The sequence below is a fragment of the Lepidochelys kempii genome, chromosome 2, assembly GCF_965140285.1.
Source record: "Lepidochelys kempii isolate rLepKem1 chromosome 2, rLepKem1.hap1, whole genome shotgun sequence".
In the NCBI taxonomy this organism is placed as follows: domain Eukaryota; kingdom Metazoa; phylum Chordata; order Testudines; family Cheloniidae; genus Lepidochelys; species Lepidochelys kempii.
The window spans coordinates 207,951,044-207,972,116 of NC_136381.1; the positions used below are offsets into that span (position 1 = coordinate 207,951,044).

A 21,073-nucleotide genomic window follows, 5' to 3' on the forward strand; every position below is an offset into this window, starting at 1 on the left:
TGCTAAATATAAACTGTCAGCAGAGGACCTCTGGCTCTTTTTGTTGCAGAAATATGGATTATATAGCATGTGCATACTTCTTGCCCTCTGGTCTGTCAGTGTGTGATAGAAGCAATCAAAATGTGTGAGAATAATGACTGAAAAGGGCAACAGCTGTGTTTTTGTTCAATGTCTCACTGTAACTGACAAATTATAATTGTTTAACTATAAAACCTGTTTTAAGAGGCTTTCTCACTGTTTGAATTAAACTAGTTGTTTTAAAAAGCATTTAAACAGAGATGCCATCATGTGCAACCATAAGGAACTCCCACATGTGTCAGCAGCAGGGTTTGAATCCAGGACCTTCAGATTCTCACCACGGACCTCTAATTAGGGTTGCCAACTTTCTAATTGCACAACAATGACACCCTAGCCCCACCCCTTCCCTGAGGCCCCATTCCCCCTCCCTGTCATTTCCCCAAGGCCCTGGCCCCCACTCACTACATTCCCCCTCCCTCGGTGGCTTGCTGTCCTCACCCTCACTCACTCACTGGGCAGGGTTTGGGGTGCGGGAGGGGAGTGAGGGCTCTGTATGGGGGTACAGGCTCTGGGGTGGGACCGGGGATGAGGGGTTTGCGGTGCAGGCTGGGGAGTGGGGCAGAGGTGTTCAGGGTGTGGGAGGGGGCTCTGGGCTGGGGCAGGAGGGGGTGAGGGCTCTGTCTGAGGGTATGGACTCTGGGGTGGGGCTGGGGATGAGGGGTTCAGGGTGTGGGAGGAGGCTATGGGTTGAGGAGCTGAGGGCTCTGTCTGGGAGTGCGGGCTCTGGAGTGAGGCCAGGGATGAGGGGTTTGGGGTGCAGGAGGAGGCTGTAGGCTGGGGGATGGGGCAGAGGGTTCAAGGTGTGGGGGGGGCTCTGGGCTAGGGTAGGGGGTTGGAGTGCAGGGGGATGTGGGCTCCATCTGGGGGTGCAGGCTCTGGGGTGGGGCTGGGGATGAGTGGTTTGGGGTGCAGGAAGGGGCTCTGGGTTTGGGGGGGCTCAGGGCTGGGGCAGTGGGTTGGGGCTCGGCGTTGGGGTGCAGGCTTACCTCTGGCAGCTCCTGACCAGTGGTACAGCAGGGGGGCTAAGGCAGGCTTCCTGCTGGTCCTGGCTCTGTGCTGTGCCCCGGAAGTGGCCATCAGGTCCAGCTCCTAGGCGGAGATGCGGCAGGTTGCTCTGTGCACTGCTCTCACCTGCAGGCACCGTCCCTGCAGTGTGATGCCGGTGCTCGGGGCGGGGGCAGCGTGCAGAGCTGTGGCCCCCACACCTAGGAGCCGGACCTGCTGTCCGCTTCCGGGGCGCAGCGCAGAGCCAGGATAGGTAGGGACTAGCCTGCCTTAGCTCCACAGCACCGCCGACCAGACTTTTAATGGACCAGTCAGTGGTGCTGACCGGAGCCCCCAGCGTCCCTTTTCAACCGGGTGCTCCGGTTGAAAACCGGACACCTGGTCACCCCCATCTCTAATGCTTGAGTTAAAGATATCCTTTGAGTGGACCAGATTTTTGAGGGGTGTGGTGTATACTTTGCCAGTGGATTACACAGCTGTTTTCCACTCAGCAGTAGAATGTTGGGGGTCAGGATTTCAGGAATCTGTTCCTGCCCTTGGGAAGGGAGAATGAACTAGTGGTTAGAGTAGCAGTTACAAGCATTGGCTCATTCAGCCCAAGAGGCAGTATGGCTAAGTGGGTGAGACTTGTATCTGTCATATTAGAGATCTGAGGTCTAGTCTCAGTTCCAGCGTAAATGATCTCGAGCAAAACATCTCTGTTAGGTTTTTTATGGAATGGGGGAATCGGAGGCTGCTCTAGCTAGCTGGGCCTAATCTGCTGCCCTAGGCCTATGAGGAGAGGGGCGGTACATTGGAGCTTTGCCTAGTGTGGCAGATTGTGTTGAATGGCCTCTGGGGAGGATGATACTTGCTTCCCTCTTAAATGTAGGGGTATGAGGCCCTGTTCAGTAATAAAGACTATGAAGTGCATAGAAATACAAACAGCAGTGACTAGAAGAGATGAGCTTAGATTTCAAGGCTTACTGGATCCCAACCCAGAGCACTTCACTCTACAGGTGTTCTGCAGGGGAGTCTGTGTCTTGTGTGTCTGCATTGCATTGTCTGTCTGTGGAGCTATGCAACAAAGGAAGATTTGACCAAAATGCAGAACATTCTACATAATCATGAGAGAGACAAGGTGGGTGAGGTAATACCTTTTATTGGACCAACTTCTGTTGGTGAGAGAGACAAGCCTGTGAGCTTACACAGAGCTCGTCTTCTGGTCTGGGGAATGTACTCAGAGTGTCTGAGTGAAATACAAGGTGGCACAGATTGTTTAGCATAAGTCGTTAACTCATAACAGTACTTATACTAAACAATCCGTTCCACCTTGTATTTAGCTGTGACACTGAGTACATTTCCCAGACCTGAAAAAGAGCTCTGTGTTAGCTTGAAAGCTTGTCTCTCTCGCCAACAGAAGTTGGTAATAGAGATATTACCTCTCTAATATCCTGGAATCAACACGGCTACAACACGGCATACATAATCGTGGGCAGCTGAAAGGTCTGAGTGTGCGTTACACTTTTTTAATATGCTATACTGTGGTACTGGCATTGAAATTTAGCTTGTATCAGGCTTCTGCCTTAGCATCCTAGAAGAGAGAGTTGGAATTTTTGTTTTGAACTTGACAGAGCATTTGTTTGTTAGCTCTGTTGCAAATATTAACAGCAATTCTAAGGAAGAGTTGTATTTGTTAGAAACTATAGGAACTTGTGCCATAATATGGTTTGAGTTGACTCTCTTCTGAAGCTCTTCTGAATGCAACTTGATTTTTCTTCTGTGCATAAGAAGGTGAACAATGATGTAAGGTGAATAGTATCTACTGTGGTATCTTAGCTTACCTCGAAAGCCCACAGGAGGGAGAGATCTATATTCCCATTGGGAAAGATCTCTCTTCCATGTCACTGCTGTTATCAATAAACAACAGATTTGTCACAATTTCATTGACTTTTTGCAAAATCCCACAATGAGAATAGATAGTGCATCCATTTCTGCATTGCTTCTATACTATTTGGAGGTTGCAAGCTTTATTTTCATCTCTGCTTTCACGTTCAGAGTTTGTCGAAAAAGGATGCATTGGATCCACAGTACAGACATTGGTCCCCAACATGTTTGAGTACGGTGCATATCCTAAGCCATAAGTAGTGTTGCCAACTTTCTAATTTCTGAAAACTGGACACTACAACAGTAGCTCCGGAACATCCTCCTGCCGTGCCTCTTCCCTGAGGCCCTGCCCATGCTCACCTCTTCCCTCGGGGCCCCACCCCGATCGCTCATTGCTCTCCTCCTTCTCCCATTGCTCCTTCCTCTCCACCCTCCCCACCTTCCAAGATGGGCTTCCTTGGCTCCCACAAGATGCAGGTAGGAGGCAGCCCCGGCTGATGACCCGGCGTCTCCCACCCACATGCGGTAACCAGATTTTTAGTGTCCGGTCAGTACATCTCACTGGACACTGAACAGGTCCTCTTTCGACTGGACTTTCCTGTCGAAAATTGGACTCCTGGCAACCCTAGCCGTAAGTGATGTTTGTTGCTCACTAATTGCAGCACATGTTCTTATCTATCAGACAGTGACTTGGATGGTGGTATTTTTGCTTAGGTTTGGAATTCAACGAGAAGTAAGGTGGCCTGCAGAGTTTACTTGGAGGCTGCAGAGGCCTCGTGCTTTAGTGAATTAGATGAAGGGTTTAAAGATTACAATGTAAACATCACTTTCTGTTTATAAAAGTGACCAGCGACACTGGACTTTTGCATATTGCTATCTAAATAGCACTTCAAAGCTGCTAACTTGTTGAGTAAATATATAAAAGGCAAAGGGTTCACCAAGCTCATTTCTTCCCTCCCCTGCACACAGTAGAACCTTTGGGGTTTGATCCTGAGAATTGCTGAACACTTGCTGCTCCTGTTTGAAGTTATTGGCTATTTTGTTGCTGTCTTCAGTGGGAACAGGATCAGGCCCATTGACTTCATGGGACTCTACTTTAGGACAGCATCCCAACTGCACTTCAGAGCAAGAGGGGCAGGATCCTTGGAGCTTGTGAAAGGGTACAGACTCTAGGGCAAAGTGCTGCTCAAGTTTCTGTGAGTGGGCCTGGAGGATTCACAACTACAATAACTCACTGGCCTTTTGTTTCTGCCCTTGTGCAAAAGGTAGCACCTCAGGAGTGAGACTCAGCTACTCTAAGGGCTGCTCTGCTGCATGTGATTGGAGGGGTGGCTGGGCACCCTGTTCACTTCTCGGTGAAAAGCACTTGTTCAGATCTCCAGAAACCTTACAGATTCAAGATTTTGCCACATATTGCATGATGATAGGAATCTAATCCAAATTTCCTAAAAATGGTAATTTTTTTTTAAATAAAGAATTGCATGGCTACATTTGTCATTGTAGTAGCGGCTAAACTAGTTTTTGAAAGCAAGAATTTTTTGGCTTAATTTGTTCTGTTGCAGCACAAAATGCAAAGTGGATCATGCTTAGTTAAACTTGTCTTCATAATGAAAACTTAAAATAGGCAATTGAATACTCAAGTTAGGGAATTTAAATATAAAGTTTTATTTTAAAATAACTTTAAGTAGAATTTTTGCTTTACATTCTGCAACTAACTCTCCTATATACCAAAAATGCTCCAACCTTAACCCTGCTTTGTGTGAGCCATATAATGGGATTGAAATAATGAGTGATCTTTCATCTTATGGGCTAAATTCTTACTTCACTTACAGGTTTCAGAGTAACAGCCGTGTTAGTCTGTATTCGCAAAAAGAAAAGGAGTACTTGTGGCACCTTAGAGACTAACCAATTTATTTGAGCATAAGCTTTCGTGAGCTACAGCTCACTTCATCGGATGCTGTAGCTCACGAAAGCTTATGCTCAAATAAATTGGTTAGTCTCTAAAGTGCCACAAGTACTCCTTTTCTTTTTACTTCACTTATATGCATGCAGTGCTGTTCATTTAAGTGCAGTAGCATGTGTATAAGTGGTGGGGAAGAACTTGGCCCTCTTTGCGTATACCGAAATGTGGTAAGTATTTAACATAGCAAGTGCTGTTTGAATTTATGGTAGTAACTTTCAGGTTAGACATATAGGTTAAGTTTTGGTGTGATATAAATAACTCTTCCATAGCAGCTGTGATTATGGAAATCTGTGAAATACTAAACACTAAAACAATGCTAAGCCTTTTCATTGACGCTCTATTATATCCACAAACCACTTATATTATGGCTGTTGGAATACCATGTGGGGTGTTTTTCAGTTTGAATCCTTATGTTGGTTGACCTTGCTATCCCGACAGTGTAGTTTCTTACTACATGTAGGTGTTTGAGATGCTTCCAGTGAAGTTGCATTGAAAGTCCGGATTATCTAGTCCTGGTGCAATGTTACTGGAACTTTTGAGCACAATCATTAAGGAGTAGGGACTGCAGAATGCCCGCTGAAGTGGATGGGAGTTTAACGTAAGGAAGAATGGCAGGATTAGGTCTATTAGGCTGTAGTTAATTCAGCATGCAAATAAAATATTGTAAACTTACTGTTTTTCTCATGCCTTTTTCAATATGCAATAACATACTCATTTTGAAAACAAAAAAGAATAGGGAAATGGGTATTAATTTTTGAATGATCAAACCTCTTTAGTTGGAATGGGAGAAAATACTCACGCAACCAAAACAATATTGTTTTTAAACAGTTCATTTCTAAATGCCAATATAATCAGTTTATCTTTTGCTTTAAGAATAAAAAAGGTATCTTGCAGCTCATAACTTGGGCCCTGATTCTGCAAGTGCACAGATGCTGTAAGCACATGAGTAGTTCTGTTGACTTCAATAGGATTATTCAGTTATGTAACATTAAGCGCATGTGTAACCATTTGCAGGAGCGGGCCTTGGATATCCATTATTAGCCCAATATGGGGTACAATAGCAACATATAGACATCTGAAAATGGAATTTATAAGGAACCAGCAACTGATCCATACCAGTAGTACCTTCATCTGGTTCTGCTATAATGTTGTAAATGACTCAGCCACTTTTTGAAATTTAAACTTATAAAATAACATGATTGTAATCTATGCACAAAAGCTGTTTATTCTTTTAGCTTTATACCATAAGTGGTAGAATGTATTTGCCATAGCACCACGGTTTATTTAGTCTTCTGTAATTCTTGCTCATTTAATGATGCCAAATGTCAAAACAGCATTTGCTGTGCTAAGCATAAGGAGAGCAGAGAGCAAATTTATCCAGTTTTAGAATTTGAAATATTTCAACCATGTTATGCATAGAACCAATAAAATAGGTTTCTTCATAAGTGATGATATCAGAACAATCCAACATGGGGATATTTATCTTCAGAAGATTATCACTTTTTCCCTTATAATGTGTAACCTTTTTTTTTTTTTTCATGTTCTAGATGTTGACACATTTGTATCTGATACCCTCAAAGGAGAAAATTTATCCAAGAGAGCAAAGGAAAAAAAGGATGCTCTTATTAAGAAGATAAAAGAAGTCAAGGCTAAGTAAGTCATCTTTACTGTTTTAATTTATTAGTAATTGCTTGTTGCTCTCTTGATAACTACTCTGTTTTAACAAGGAATTTTATATGGCTACTTTGCAAAGGGATCTACATGGGTGAATTGAATTGAATCCCCACAGGATTCAGTTTATCTCAGTGGGGAATGGGGGCAGAAGGTGTCTGCCTGTGTGGATTCCTTTGTGGGATCAGGGCTTTGGTTCTTGGCCCAGGACCTGTCTTTCTCTGACTAATGAGGTCTTTAAAATGTAAAAACAGTAATATTGGAAGAACTTGTCCAGGATGCTTGCTGCAGTTGCATGATTATTTTCTTTGGGCCAGATTCTCAGCTGATGTAAGCTGGCATAACTCTGTCCACTGACTTCAACATCTGTTTGTTTTAACCTATTCTCTCCTTAGCCCTGTCTATGCTAGGAAATTTAACCATTCCTGAAAATAATTTTAAGCAACAAGTTCCTTTAAACTGATATTGAAAACTGTTAAGTGCAGCATAGACCCGAAAAAGCTGTCATCTTAATGTTGTTTCAGAGAGTGTGCTTAGAGACTTAGTTCCACCCTCTGACTACCTGGGTGAGGAGGATTTGGCCCTAGTTTTACACATACTGGAAAAAACCCTGTTCTGCAGTATGTTGTATCTTAAATTAGGATATGTTCTGGCACTCCTTATTCTTCTCTTCAGCCTCTCCACAGCGTTTTTCACGGTGATTTCTCCGTCCTGCTTGATATTCATCCTTGGCTCTCATGTCACACTCCTTTACAAATGTCAGTGATCCTGTAACTGAGTGGTGACAGTATACTCAGTGTGCTGTTCTAATGAGGCAGAGGTGGAACCGGCCCCCAAATCTTTATACTCTAAGGGTTCTCCTACCTCTCTGTTCATTTAATGTTTCTTTTGGTAGGTGGTCCTCTTCCTCTTTCCTACTTTCCATGGGGGTCCCCCAGGGCTCTGTCCTATATTCTGGTCCTTCTTTCTCTACAACTCATTCCTGGGTGATTTCATTAGCTGTCATTTCTAGAGATGACACTCCACTCCTGACTTGTTTCCTCCCATTCAATCCTACATCTCTACCTCTCTGTCTTCTCCTGAATGTCTTATCATAAACTGAAACTCAGCATGCTAAAACTGAACTTCTTTGGTGAAATCCTGACCCCAATTACAGTAAACGGGAGCTTTGCCATTGACTTCAGTGGGGCCAAGATTTCAGCCCTTATCTTTATTTCCAAATTCTTGCATTTCCACCTTTATCACTGCTAAGGCCACTGTTCTTCTTATTACCCATGCCCCAAAATGTGTGTCTGCTAGAGTCACCTTTGATTTCTCCAACCGGTTCTACTCATCCAGGCTGGGTCCAAACATTGCTATTTTCTACACAATGTTTCTTAGATCGAGCCTTTTATCTCTGCTTGCATTTCTAAGTCTCTCACACAAGGCCTCCTGGATTCTCATTTTCATTGCTTTTAACCATCACCTCAGTGGGTTTCCTGACACTTGCACCACCCCTTCTGGTCCATACAAAATGCAGCTGTTAAGATCATCTTACTTGCCAGTCATTCTGATCAGCTCCCCTTTTTACACCTACTCAAATAAATTCAAGCTTCCTGAGATTCCACTTAAAGCTATACATAACAATGACCTTTCCTTACTTATTTATCTTGCATCTTATTGTGTCACTGCACCCTGCAACTGTTTTGTTCATGTATGTTGCAAGGATCATAGCTTTGGGGGACATGGCAATGCGTGTAGTTTTCACCACAGCAAGTAGTATCCCTCAGTATAAGAGGTATAGTAGTATCATTCCGTATAAGAGTTGTTGGGTAAATTTTATTAAGCTTTGCTTACAATTCACAATATGTGAATATGTATTCAAAGTACTATTATATTTAAATGCATATCAATATCTTAATTAACAAGTATCTTCTGTATATCCATTTTGTTTTTTATATGCTGCTAAAGTATTCAAGCCAAATCCAAATTTTGTTTCTTTGTTGACCAGTCACATTGTGTTCATTCTAAAACATGTAAAATATTGTGATATGTAACTTCTGATAAATGGCTTTCATTTATATAGAGACATCTTAAAATATAGTATTAACTTTTGGGAAGGTAATGGAAAAGTAAATGTTATGTAATATGTTCATTTTAATTAAGCTATTTGAGCAGATGTGTTAGAATCTTTTTTTAAGTATTTTTATTGTTACACCTGAATCTGTTTTTAAGTGGCATTTTTAATTTGTCACTATTCCATGAAATTTCTTTGAAATGTCTGATAATCATGCTCACAAATTCAAAAACACTGGAAGAAGAGTTTAATTGTTTTAATTTATTGTTTAATTGATTAAATGTTTTAATAGAGGTGAAATTTTGCAATATAAATTTGCTGCAGCAGTACTCATAGCACAAAACTGTTATTTGGAAACTAATAATTTTTCTGTATTTGTGTTTGTCACATCTTGAGACTTTCCAAATGCATATTGCTTTATGTTGTCTTTTTTTCCTCCCTCCCCTGCAGTTACCCTCAAGATTTCCAGGATAAAGGTAATTGTAAAATATTTTATTTCACTGTGGTATGACTTAAATACTTTGCTCATTGACAAACTCTCAATTGAATAAACATACTGTACATGTGTTTAAAAGCATAAAATTAAAATGTCCAGCTTGTGCATTGATTGACTCTTAAGGATGGGGATGCTAGCTCCCCCTACTGAGCAAAAAAATTAAAAGCTGCAAAAATCTCCTGTTTGCTTCAAAATTTGTGTGCTAAAACCTCACTCATTTAATAACTTGCTTATATTTAATTCATGAATGCACCATAGGAGAAAGTTTGCTAATAAATGGGTCTTGTTTAGAAATGTAGCTGGAAATTTATATTTAATATACATTGAATGTCTTAAATATAGATTACTTGATGAACAAAAACTCAGTATTGTCTAAAACTATACAATTTATGTTTTGTCATAGAAAGTGTATGCAAAGCAGTCTACTTTGGCAGTAACCAAACGTTAATAGTGATCATTTATTTGAGACCTTTTTTGTGAACCTATTTTACTTTTTAATAGGTTGATTTAATGACTATATGATATTGGCTTTTAATCCACCCTTAATGAATATGTTCATAGTGTAGCAAGGAAATCAGACCTTTAGCACAGGAGAACAAGATTTAGAGTGCTAGTAATGAAAACTGAAGTTTGTATTCTGTATTGTCTTCTTGAGGAGTAAGCAAAGTGGCACAGTGCAACTAGAAAGAGAGAAAATTGAAGAGTGTATTGCTACAGTGTTCTGTTCTGTAACTAAACCAGGAATGGCCCTTATTTTCATGATGCTAATTCACGAGGTCATGACCTGTAGCCTGTGGATGCTGGTATGAGGGTCACAGTGTGAGGTCAAAAAAGCTTATGCAAAGTTGCACTCTTTGCAGAAAGTAGAACCCTGGTATCTTCTATCTGTAGACAGGAGATACTAATGTATAACTAATATTAGTGCTAGCTGATAATGTGAGAGTGTACAGACACTTTCTATGAACCAGCTTTTCAGCTAGGGAAAGCTAAAGCAAAATACAGTTAAAATCAGACTATAGATTTTTAAAAATAATTTCAATGAATTTATATATATATCTTTAATTTTCCATTTTAACAGTGGTGGTTCCTAACTTTCTGGAATCAGTTGGGTTTGGCAAAATCAAAAGTTTGCACTTAAAGTTTGTTTAAACTAAATTACCCCACTTTATATTATACCTTAGTCCTTCCACTCAAGTTAAAATCACATTTTGGTCATCTTCATCAGAAGTAAATGAAAAAGGATAAAGAAAATAAATGCAAAATTTGTATTTTTATTAAGAAAATGTCTTAGCTTTATTTTTAAATTAGATGGGGTCACTGTTCAGTTTAAACTGATCTTATTTTTGTAAAGTATATTTTACATTTTAAAGTATTTTTTGTAGTGTATATACTGTAATGTGTAACTTCCAAATTTGTATATAACAACCAGAAGGTTTCAAAATTCTTTAGGTAGGATCACTGATAAACATGTGAGCTTGTTACAAAGACCAGAGCTCCTATTTACTGCATTTATTTAAAACCAAGTTGAAGAAAACTTCTTATAGCATATCTGCCCTTCCAACTGTTAAAGACTTCATTGATCTGGTTGGTAGTGCATTTTTTTTCCTCCTCAACTAATTTTGAGATGAGATTTCTTTAGCTCCAGAGGAAGATATAACTTGAAGAATTCAGCGTGCAGCGATTGCCATATGCTTATAACCTGCTCTGATTTCAGTGATGAGTGTATTTGATATGGTTTGTTGAAAGTTCATACAACCTTTAAGAAGAACAGCATTGCCTTGAGCACACTCAATCCCCATGGAGCATCTAGAACTGCATGTGGTATAGCTTGTACATTTTGACATTGTTTAGTTTTCTTTCAGTGTAACTAAAATGAAAGGACACGAAAACATATGCTGATGAGTACCATAAACGGGACCAAACTTTGAAAATGTTATCTACATAGAAAATCCAGATGCATTCATGAGCACGGATGTACAAAGTGAAAATATCACTTAATTCTCATCCATGAGTTATTACCTAATTTTACATTGGCTCTTACAGTTAAGATATAATGCTAATTGTGAACAGGTAGAATCCCTATCCTGCTCTCAAGACAACACGTACATACTGGATTAATTTCCAAAACACTCTCCCTTTCTTAAAATTTTTCTTTATTATTTATTTATTAATAAACCATAAGATCAGGAGGGAGCTTAGGCTGAGTTTTTTGTTTGTTCCTAGGGTTTTCCTGTAGGACCTCTGAGGTATTTTTTTTAATTGACTCTTGTTGTGCTTCAGCCCTTTAGAACTGTAGATGCATCAAAAGTGGGTATAATCACACTCAGTCTGACCTGCCCTAAATTTTCCAACAGAGAGATCTCCTGAAAGATCAGTGATTACATTAATTTTCAATGAAGCTTATACAGAGACTGGTTTTTGGTTCTAAGGAGATAGAAGCCTGGTCTTTGTTGAAGATTGAGAGTTATTACAGTTTTTGGCATTTCTATCTATGTTTGAGATTAATTGAATCCATATTTTGGCTGGCAAAATGTTTAGCTAAAAGAGCTTTGTTTTTAACTCATGCTAAAAATAATGCTAAAGTTGGCAGAAGCACCACTGAAAGTACTATGGACCCTAGATAGCATACTTGTGTTTGAAGTTTGGTGTGCTGTTATGTGCTGATATATGGTTCCTGCTCTCTGTAATGACCGGGCTGAGAGCTGCTTCTTTTTGTTGAGGCAGTGTTTCTTTTTTGAGCTTCTGCATAAGCTGCCATCAGGAGATGGTAGCAGGGGCTTCTGGGGCTGGAAAAGACAGAGGCAGTGGCTTATGGTTAGGAGTAGCACAAGAACAGCTATTGAACGATACCATGTGGATGTGGAAGTATGGACCTAGCTGATGCTGTTTTTAATGGCAGATGACGTCTATGCAGACCGCCACTTCTGGGCCAGGAATGCAAATGCACGGTGGTGGTAGCAAATTATGTTGGAAATATGGGGTGACTGGCAGTGGGCTCAGAACTTTTGCATTAAAACAGATGCATTCATGGAGCTGTGTGAGGAGCTTGCCTCAGGGGTCGGCAACATTTCAGAAGTGGTGTGCCGAGTCTTCATTTATTCACTTTAATTTAAGGTTTCACGTGCCAGTAATACATTTTAACGTTTTTTAGAAGGTCTCTCTCTATAAGTTTATATATTATATAACTAAACTATTGTTGTATGTAAAGTAAACAAAGGTTCTCAAAATGTTTAAGAAGCTTCATTTAAAATTAAATTAAAATGCTGATCTTATGCTGCCAGCCTGCTGCCGGCCTGGGGTTCCGTATACCTAGGCCGGCAGCAGGCTGAGCGGGGCCTGCGGCCAGGATCCTGGCTGGCAAGGAGCTAGCAGCCAGAACCCCAGACCGGCAGCGGGCTGAGCGGGGCCAGCGGCTGGGACCCCAGACTGGCAGTGAGCTGAGTGGCTCAGTCCGCTGCCAGTCTGGGGTTCAGTCTGCCGGTTGCTGCCAGCCAGGGTTCCAGCTGCCGGCCCCACTTAGCCCGCTGCCAGTCTGGGATCCCGGCCCTGCCCACATAGAGTGGGTACCTACTTTCTCCCTGGTTCTAGCCCATTCTCTTCCTCTCTCTCTGCACTGAGCTAAGGGTCGGAGTGCACTGAGCACAGGGCTGGGGGTGAAGGAGCAGGCTGGGGGTTGGGGTGTAGGGTCTGCCCAGGAGCTAGAATGAGAGAGGGGGTTCAGGGTCGGGGTTTGGGTGTGGAGTGCTTACCTGGGCAGCTCCCATTTGATGCGAGGGGTGCAGGTGGGAATGTGGGAGGGTGGGTGCAGCAGCTCCTGTTTGGTGCTCAGGGTGGGGGTGGAAATGTGGGGGGTGCAAGAGTCAGGACATGGGATATGAGGGGGCTGGGTATGTGGGGGGGTTCAGGAGTCAGGGCAGGGGGCTGGGGGCATGTGAGAGGTGTGCAGGAGTCAGGGCATGGGGTATGGGGGGGCGGGGTATGTGTGTGGGGTACTGGAGTCAGGGCTGGGGTCGTGGGGGGTGCAGGGGTCAGGGCAGGAGACTGGGGTGTGCGGGGGTGCAAGGATCAGGGCAGGGGGCTGGGTGTATGTGAGGGGGGTGCAGGGCTCAGGGCAGGGGGCTGGGGTGTGTGTGGGGGGGGTGTGTAAGGGTCAGGGCAGAGGGCCGGGGGTATCAGCTGGGGTCATGGGGGTGCTCCCAGCCCCCTGTCCAGAGCAGCTCATGGCATGGGGCTGGAGGGGATATGCCCTGATTCCAACCCCCTTCCCCAAGGCCCCATCCCCACCTCTTCTCCACCTCCTCCCCGGAGCAGCGAGCACGCTGCGGCTCTGCTTCTCCCACCACCTCACAAGGGCCATCAGCTGATCAGCGGCAGGGAGGGAGAGGAGGAGGGGCAAGAACGCAGCACGCTGGGGGAAGAGGTGGGGGACAGGGGAGCTTGCCTGCTCTGCAGCAGCAGCCGGCGGGGGGTGGTGGGGGTGGAGAAGAGCGGGCCGGGGCCGGCAGGATTTTTAAGGGCACGCTGCTGCCTGCCGGGGTCCCGGGCTGAGCGGGGCCAGTGGCTGGGACTCGGCAGGCGACAGCGTGCCATTAAAAATCGGCTCGTGTGCCGTCTTTGGCGTGTGTGCTATAGGTTGCTGACCCCTGCCTCAGACCTTGAATGGCAGAGTACCCAGCTGAGACCCATTAAAGGTCCAGAAGCATGCCATTGTTGCCTATGGAAACGGGCACCCCCAGATTGCTACAGATCAGTCGTCAATCAGTCTGGGATTGGAAAATCTACAGATGGTGCAATGGTCATTGAAGTTGGCAAGACAATTAATGACGTGCTGTCCCTGTGATGGTTTCAGTCACAGAGACCCTCTTGGGATTGTCACCTGATTTGCTGAAACTATCTCTGAGCCTGTTTTTTTTTGCCAGCTTGGGACTCCAGAACCCTGTCTTGTTGAGCCAGACACGGAAGCCTGCTTCAACACAGACCCAGGGTCTGAACCATGCCCCCAAAGCTGCAGACTTAATTGAAAGCAGCTCAGCAAGTACTCCTGTCTCCAGCACCCAGACACCCAGGTCCCAATGGGATCGAAACCCCAAATAAATCCATTTTACTCTGTATAAAGCTTATACAGGGTAAACTCATAATTGTCCACCCTCTATAACACTGATAGGGAGATATGCACAGCTGTTTGCTCCCCCAGGTATTAACCACTTACTCTGAGTTAATTAATAAACAAAAGTGATTTTATTAAGTATAAAAAGTAGGATTTAAGTGGTTTCAAGTAATAACAGACAGAACAAGCAAAAATTTTCCAAGCAAAATAAAACAAAACACTCTAGTTTAAGCCTAATACATTAAGAAACTGAATACACGTAAATTTCACCCTCAGCGATGTTCCAATAAACTTCTTTCAGAGACTAGATGCCTTCCTAGTCTGGGCCCAATCCTTTCCCCTGGTACAGCTTTGTTAGTTCCAGCTCAGGTGGTAACTAGTGGATTTCTCATGACTGGCTACCCCTTTGTTCTGTCTACCCACTTTTATAGTGTTGGCACAAGGCGGGAATCCTTTGTCTCTCTCTGGGTTCCCACCCTTCCTTCTAAATGGAAAAGCACCAGGTTTAAGATGGATTCCAGTATCTGTGACATGGTCACATGTCCTGTGAGACCCCTAGTCTCCATTCTTCCAAGGCTGGCCGGCAAGTTCCCAGGAAGGTTTGCAAGTAAACAGAGCCATTTACAGGTCATGGATTCTGAAGCACCCTTAATGGCTTCCATTTAACATGTTTATATCAGTAATACAAGTTTATATCTTATTCTCCTAACTTCAGACATAGAAATAATACATGCAAACAAATGGGATGAACACACTCAGTAGATCATAAGCTTTGTAATGATACCTTACAAGAGACTCTTTGCATGAAGCATATTCCAGTTACATTATATTCACATTCATTAGCATATTTCCATAAAACGTAAGGAGTGCAACGTCACAGTTCCGCAGGCTTGTAAAATTGGAAATATTCCTGAAATAATTGCAAGGTTTGAATGGATGGGCTCCCAAACTGCACAGGCATGATAGCTGGGGGCGGGGGAGGGAACAGTATGCATCCCCACCAGTACTGAGCAAGCGAGTATATTAACAGGAAAGGATACTATTCCATTGTTATGCAGGCTCTTGTGGACCATCCTGGCATATTCATGCTCACCTCCTTTGAATGCAGTTGGAGAAGGTGCATGATGCCAGGGTGTTCTAGAGGTCTGACGTCTTTCAACATGGGCAAGCTGGTATGTTGTTCCTCTCCCTAATATCGCAATATCTGTGATCCTGATGTGTGCCAACAGGAGAAGGTAGTTTAACTACATGTTGAGCTTGAGCAAGTGCAGGATGGTGGTGTTGAACTTGAGGTTATCATGCAGTGAAGACAAGGCCAAAGAATCAACTTGTGTGCAGAGCATTAGTACCCTGAGCTTTGTAGATGGCTAGTCCTCCTTTAAATAAAGTTAGCGGCTGCTTTCCATTTTAAGCTCACTTCTTAGTATCTCCCTATCTCATTGCCAACCTAAGCAATTCACCGAAAATTTCACATGCCAGATACAATCTCCTGGTAAAACTCTTCTGGAAACACTGGGAGAACTTTACATGAGAAATTTCAGAGATAGTTGCTTAAATGTTTCTATCATTCATTTTTTTCCCCAAAAGACTTTCCTTATGCGTTTTGACTCCTCACATCTCTGAAACAAATTCACCTACAAACCTCATACTGCTTCTGTAGTGCTTAATATGTAGATGTCTTTCTCTGGTTTTGTGAGGCTCAGGTAGGAATTCTTTGGATGTTTAAAATTACTACTTGATACCAAAACCTAGATGATGGATTCACACACCTTAATGCACATAATTTATCAGTTTGTTGCATGTCACAGTGGGCATGGAGAGAATAGCTGTCAAAGGAACCACTTGGGTGATAGGTGGATTGGGTCATTTTCCTCATTAATGTTCTATTGAAAATCAACTAAAAAGCCAAGGGACTAAAGTGTACAAGCTTTAGTTTGAAAGTACCTTTATCCACTCATTTGTGCTAATGAACCTGGATTGGGAATCTTACATTTATTAATTACTGGGTAATATTCTTTCCAGTAGTGGAGGCTGGATACTGGGCAGAAGGAACTCATTTCAGCTTGACACGTTTGGGCCTTCTAGCAAAAAATCAGGAGGCAGCTGCTTGCTTGCCCTCCTTTAAGTGTTTTATACGCTTTAAGTTTAAATTTGAGCAATTTCTTTGCTTCCTCCTTCCTAGATGTTTTACTAACACAGTGTCTAGACCAGAGATAGTAAATAGGTGGATAGTGGGCCAAATCCGCACCACCAGCCACTTTTGAATGGACCCCAAAATCCTTTTGTTTACCTTCTTATTTATTTATTATTAATAATTATTTATTTTTGTTTATTATCATTATTATTGCTGTTTATTATTTTCTCTGTAGTCTGGACCTTGACTATACCTTGACCAAGAAATTTGGACCTTGACAAAAAATAATCGACTACCCCTGATCTAGCAAGAGTCTATTTCAAGGGCAGAGGCTGAAATATTTTGATGTCTGATCTCCTTTACAGATTAAGTGGTTGAAGTAATATCTTAAATGTTTGAGCTGATTACTATGAACAAGTAGTAGCAGAGGAAAACAAACTGTGAAAAAAAGAAGAGTTCGTTGTTTGTTTTTTTGTTTGAACCAGATCCTCCTTTAAAGTAATATGGTCTTGTTCATAATATTTAGTTGATATCAGTTAAACCTGTTGGAAATGTTCAGTGCAGAATACAGGGAATTAAAGTGCAGCCCTTGTTAACATAACAGTTAAGTGTCTAATTCCCCACTTACCATTCTGCACACTTACCCCCTTAATATGTGCTCTTTCGGAACATCAATAAATTAATATACTGTAATTGAAGAGATGGTGTTTAATAAGAAAAGATCAGGTACAATACCTTTTTATTGTGGGCAAATCAAAATATTGATTCTGTGGTCAAACCTAAGTGGTGAGTTAAACTGCAGAAATGAGAGAATAGGACTTATTTTTATATAACTGTTAATGATATATCATTAATTAAACTTAAAAAAAAAAAGTTCCAGGATAAATCAAATGCTGTTCTGGGGAAACAAGAAACCATATTAATGAACATCAACTCCTTAATTATCCTCATGACTATATAACAGGGGCACATTCATGTCTTTTCTTTGTGCAATAACTTTTACAAAGAAGTATTTTAAAACTGATCATTAATTTTATGACCACAGAAATGAGATGCAAAATTTATGCTGTTGTCATTGGCATAGGCTCAAGGCACTACTGACATTATGTGTGATTGTAATGGAATGGTTGCCAGTTAATGAGTCTGTAGACAATTCGTTTGAGCATGCTTTGCGTTTAGATGTCTGATTAGGCTGTAATGCTTTCAATTATGTCTTCAAATTGTATTGGATACATTTACCTGATGCCCATTGTTGCTTGGTAGTGCAGCTTTCTATTACGTAAATACAAGTTGAACACTTTCCTTTAATTTATTTATGCTTTTCAGATGTATTCGCAGGCACTTAGCACCTGCGGAGGGGAGAAAATGGTTTGTGCTGCTCGACACTGACTCCTCTGACTGGTTAAGGAGTAGCATTGATAGCTTCAAATGCAGTCTGTTCCAGTCTTCCTCGGTCAGTAGAATATTGGCTTTGATACATCAGGGTCTGGCTGTGAGAAGATTAAAAGTAGGGAAAGGATTACTAGGCCTTGTCCAAAGATACAGAAGACCCCACAGAATTAACAAAAAGGCTTATTATACTTTTGATGTATAAAACTTCAGGGAGTAATATCCCTATATGTTAACAGCACAGACTCTTAAATCTCTCAACCCCATAAAGCCAGGAAACTGAGAATTAAGGCTGATTCTACTCTTAAATCATTTTGTCATGCATAAACTTAAGCATTGTAGATGTGTTTTTCTTTGGAGCTCCAGAGTATTGCGTGATCTATGATACCAAAATAAGCTACAATTCCCAGGCACAATTGGGTGGGTTAAAGACTGCATTTCAGCCTGTAGTGTGAACTACAAAGCACTTGGTTTAAACACAAAAACAAAAGATCTGGCTTAATATAGTCTCAAATATCTTCCAAGTTAGTTCCCCCTCTATTTCAGTGTCTATGGTATATTTTCTTAGTGTTACGTATTTCAATTACTGTCTTTTCAACACAAAGCATGGGTACACAAATACATGTTCTCACACACAGGGTGACCGTGTTTCTATTTGTACTCAGATTGCTTTTCTGCATGGGTAAGTTTTTAAGCCTGACAGCTTCAACTTTAACCACTCAATTTTTGTAAGATATAAACAGTTTTTGAAAGAAAAGCGCTCTCCTTTTTCTACGTTCTCTGATATGTGTAACTTTTCTCCTTTTCTTTGCATAGTTGGTATATTTTTAGACATATACCACATTTTGAGAAGGAGAATTCATTTTGCATAATGAAAATGAAAGCTGCATGTAATACTTCCCCCTCCCGCTTCCATTTCCCCTCATTATAGCAGTAAGACCCAACATGACATGTACATTAGTCAGCTATTGATGCATACCTCAGGTGTATCTGAGGCCCTTAGTTCCCCGAGAAGCACACCTATAGATTACTGTGCTATACACACACAGTTGTAACTGAGTGCTATTTATGTGTGACTCCATTTTTTATTTCAAGAGGAAAATGAAACACTACCTTTAAAAATACTTTTAAGTGGAAGGATGTATCCTTACACTTTGAAAAGTAGTTTGTAGTTGAGGAGAAAGCAAATTGAAAACTTGAAGTACACAAAATGTTGCTGAAAATGCAGTTTGGCACTTTTTGCGAAGGAGACAGTCGAAGAATTTCCCTTTCTTCCCCAAATATGTTCTCTTTTCCCTTTATCCTCAGGCTGTCTGCCTTTCGTTTCTTGTTAGTTTCTCCCCTCACCCACGCTTTTGGTGTGTGGCATGGTTTTATTTATTTATTTATTTATTAACTGATGAGGTTCCAGCTGTGCACCGTTGGGAGGGGGTTCGTTAATATGACATTAAAAAGACCCACTTGGCCAATTAGAATGTAGCTTTGGAGCACCGGTGTGCACAGCCATACTCTAGTATTCGGAAGTACATAAAGTGAAATTAAGAGAACAATAGGACACTGAATTTGTTCAGTTTAATTTAAAATATGACTTGACATCATTCTTTCTTATTAACAAAGAATTGCTACATCTCTGCTTTCAAAATGCATTCTGTTTATGTCAGAAGGAGACAGTTATTAACAAATGGTATCTGTTTGACTCTTGCAGGAGAATTGGAAGATGAGGAAGAGTCTGAGGGCTCTTTCCCTTCACCTCCTGATAATCTCTCATTAGCATCTGACCGATATGATAAAGAGGATGAAGCTCCCTCTGATGGTATGTGACTCTGTTTATCTTAAAATGCACTAGATTTGCCAGTTTGCTACAAACCCATGCAGTCTGATTCCTTTTGATTAGGGTGATGTTATGGTTGGAAAGCAGATAAACAGGCATCAGCAGACAGCTGGACAGTTCTCTTACCTTTACAAGAACCTTTAAGGAACTGAAGAGCTCTCTCTAGTGGTGCTAAAAGCACAGTGAACCTGTCATAAGTGCACACTGTTTTTACTCACATATTTTTTCATAATGAAAACTCTTTTGTAGAATTTTTTTTAAAGATAGATCAGTGGGTAAAGCAGTATGTGAATATTCGTAGTAACAAATTGTTAATTCAACATTATCAGATTCTTGCTTAATTTTATTGTGCTACTTAATGGCTTGCTGTATTATTTATCTTATAAATAATGAAACAGTTTAATTGATTGATATTTTTCTTTAAACTTAATGCAGAACGAGTTCATAAAATATTAAATTAATTATTCCTACAATGCTTCCTCACATTAAGACTGTCTTATGTAGATTGTTTTCTTTATATAAATGTTTAGTTTGACTTCCCATTTTAAAAAAAAACCCTTGGTTCCATAGTTGTTTTCATATTGTTTTATCCTGTGTTCAAAAGTATATAAACAACCAAATTTGGCATTACATTTAATGAAGATATGAACAACTGAATATTGCAAGAGTTAAGCTTGCTTTACCATAGCTTCCATTTTTTGAGGTCCATTTATTTTTATACACAATATAAAAAATCTTGTATGGGTAATATATGGTTATAAATTAAATACATATAGAAATGAATTAACTATGTATATTAATTTGTGGCACTGAAAGTTAGAAGTGAATGATGTTTTCTGCCATGATATGATGATCAAACTGTGCAGCTCCATCTCAGAATACCATTGCTGAATGAAAATATGCTTCCCGCAACATAGCACTTCACATTTTATGTTACCCAGATTATTCCCTTTGGAAACATAAATTGCTTTTATGAGGTATAAAATTATGTCTATTGCAGAACAGGGATAAGTCAAGTACATGCATAAGTGATAAACCTTCTAACCACTGATTCTGAATAACAACATTTTCTTTATACACACAACTTTGTTAAAATGTACAACAATAATCACATACTTTTTAAGTTGATCTTGTTCTTCATTTTAGCAAATGTAGAAATTTTATTAAAAGAGAAAAAATAAACTTTGTTTTCAGTTCATATTATAATTATTAGCCAAACAAGGCATGGCTTATATAAAATCTAAATTAGTTTTCCAAAGTACGAACAAAGTTTCCATTTTTTGTACTTACAGATTTTATTAAAATACCTTTTTGTGGTTATAGCTTATGATATGTTGAGCTTAAAGCTACTACAAAGGATATATGTCTCAAATATTCAGATAATTTTTAGAGAAAATGAAGCTATATATTTTTTTCTGAAGTTGTGCATTATTAAGAAAAAGATAGCAGTTTTGTTGACAAAACTGAATAATTAATT

At 40.8% G+C, this 21,073-nt stretch overlaps 1 protein-coding gene across 2 annotated transcripts in view; it reads left to right on the plus strand.

Moving 5' to 3' along the window:
- SKAP2 (src kinase associated phosphoprotein 2) overlaps positions 1-21,073 on the plus strand; it is a 149,133-nt gene that overhangs the window by 12,970 nt on the left and 115,090 nt on the right. For both annotated transcript variants that reach the window (XM_073333650.2, XM_073333651.2), the window contains exons 2-4: positions 6,460-6,565; positions 9,090-9,115; positions 19,471-19,578. In XM_073333650.2, the coding sequence (XP_073189751.1) occupies positions 6,460-6,565; positions 9,090-9,115; positions 19,471-19,578 (240 nt within the window). The remainder of the gene's footprint in view (positions 1-6,459; positions 6,566-9,089; positions 9,116-19,470; positions 19,579-21,073) is intronic.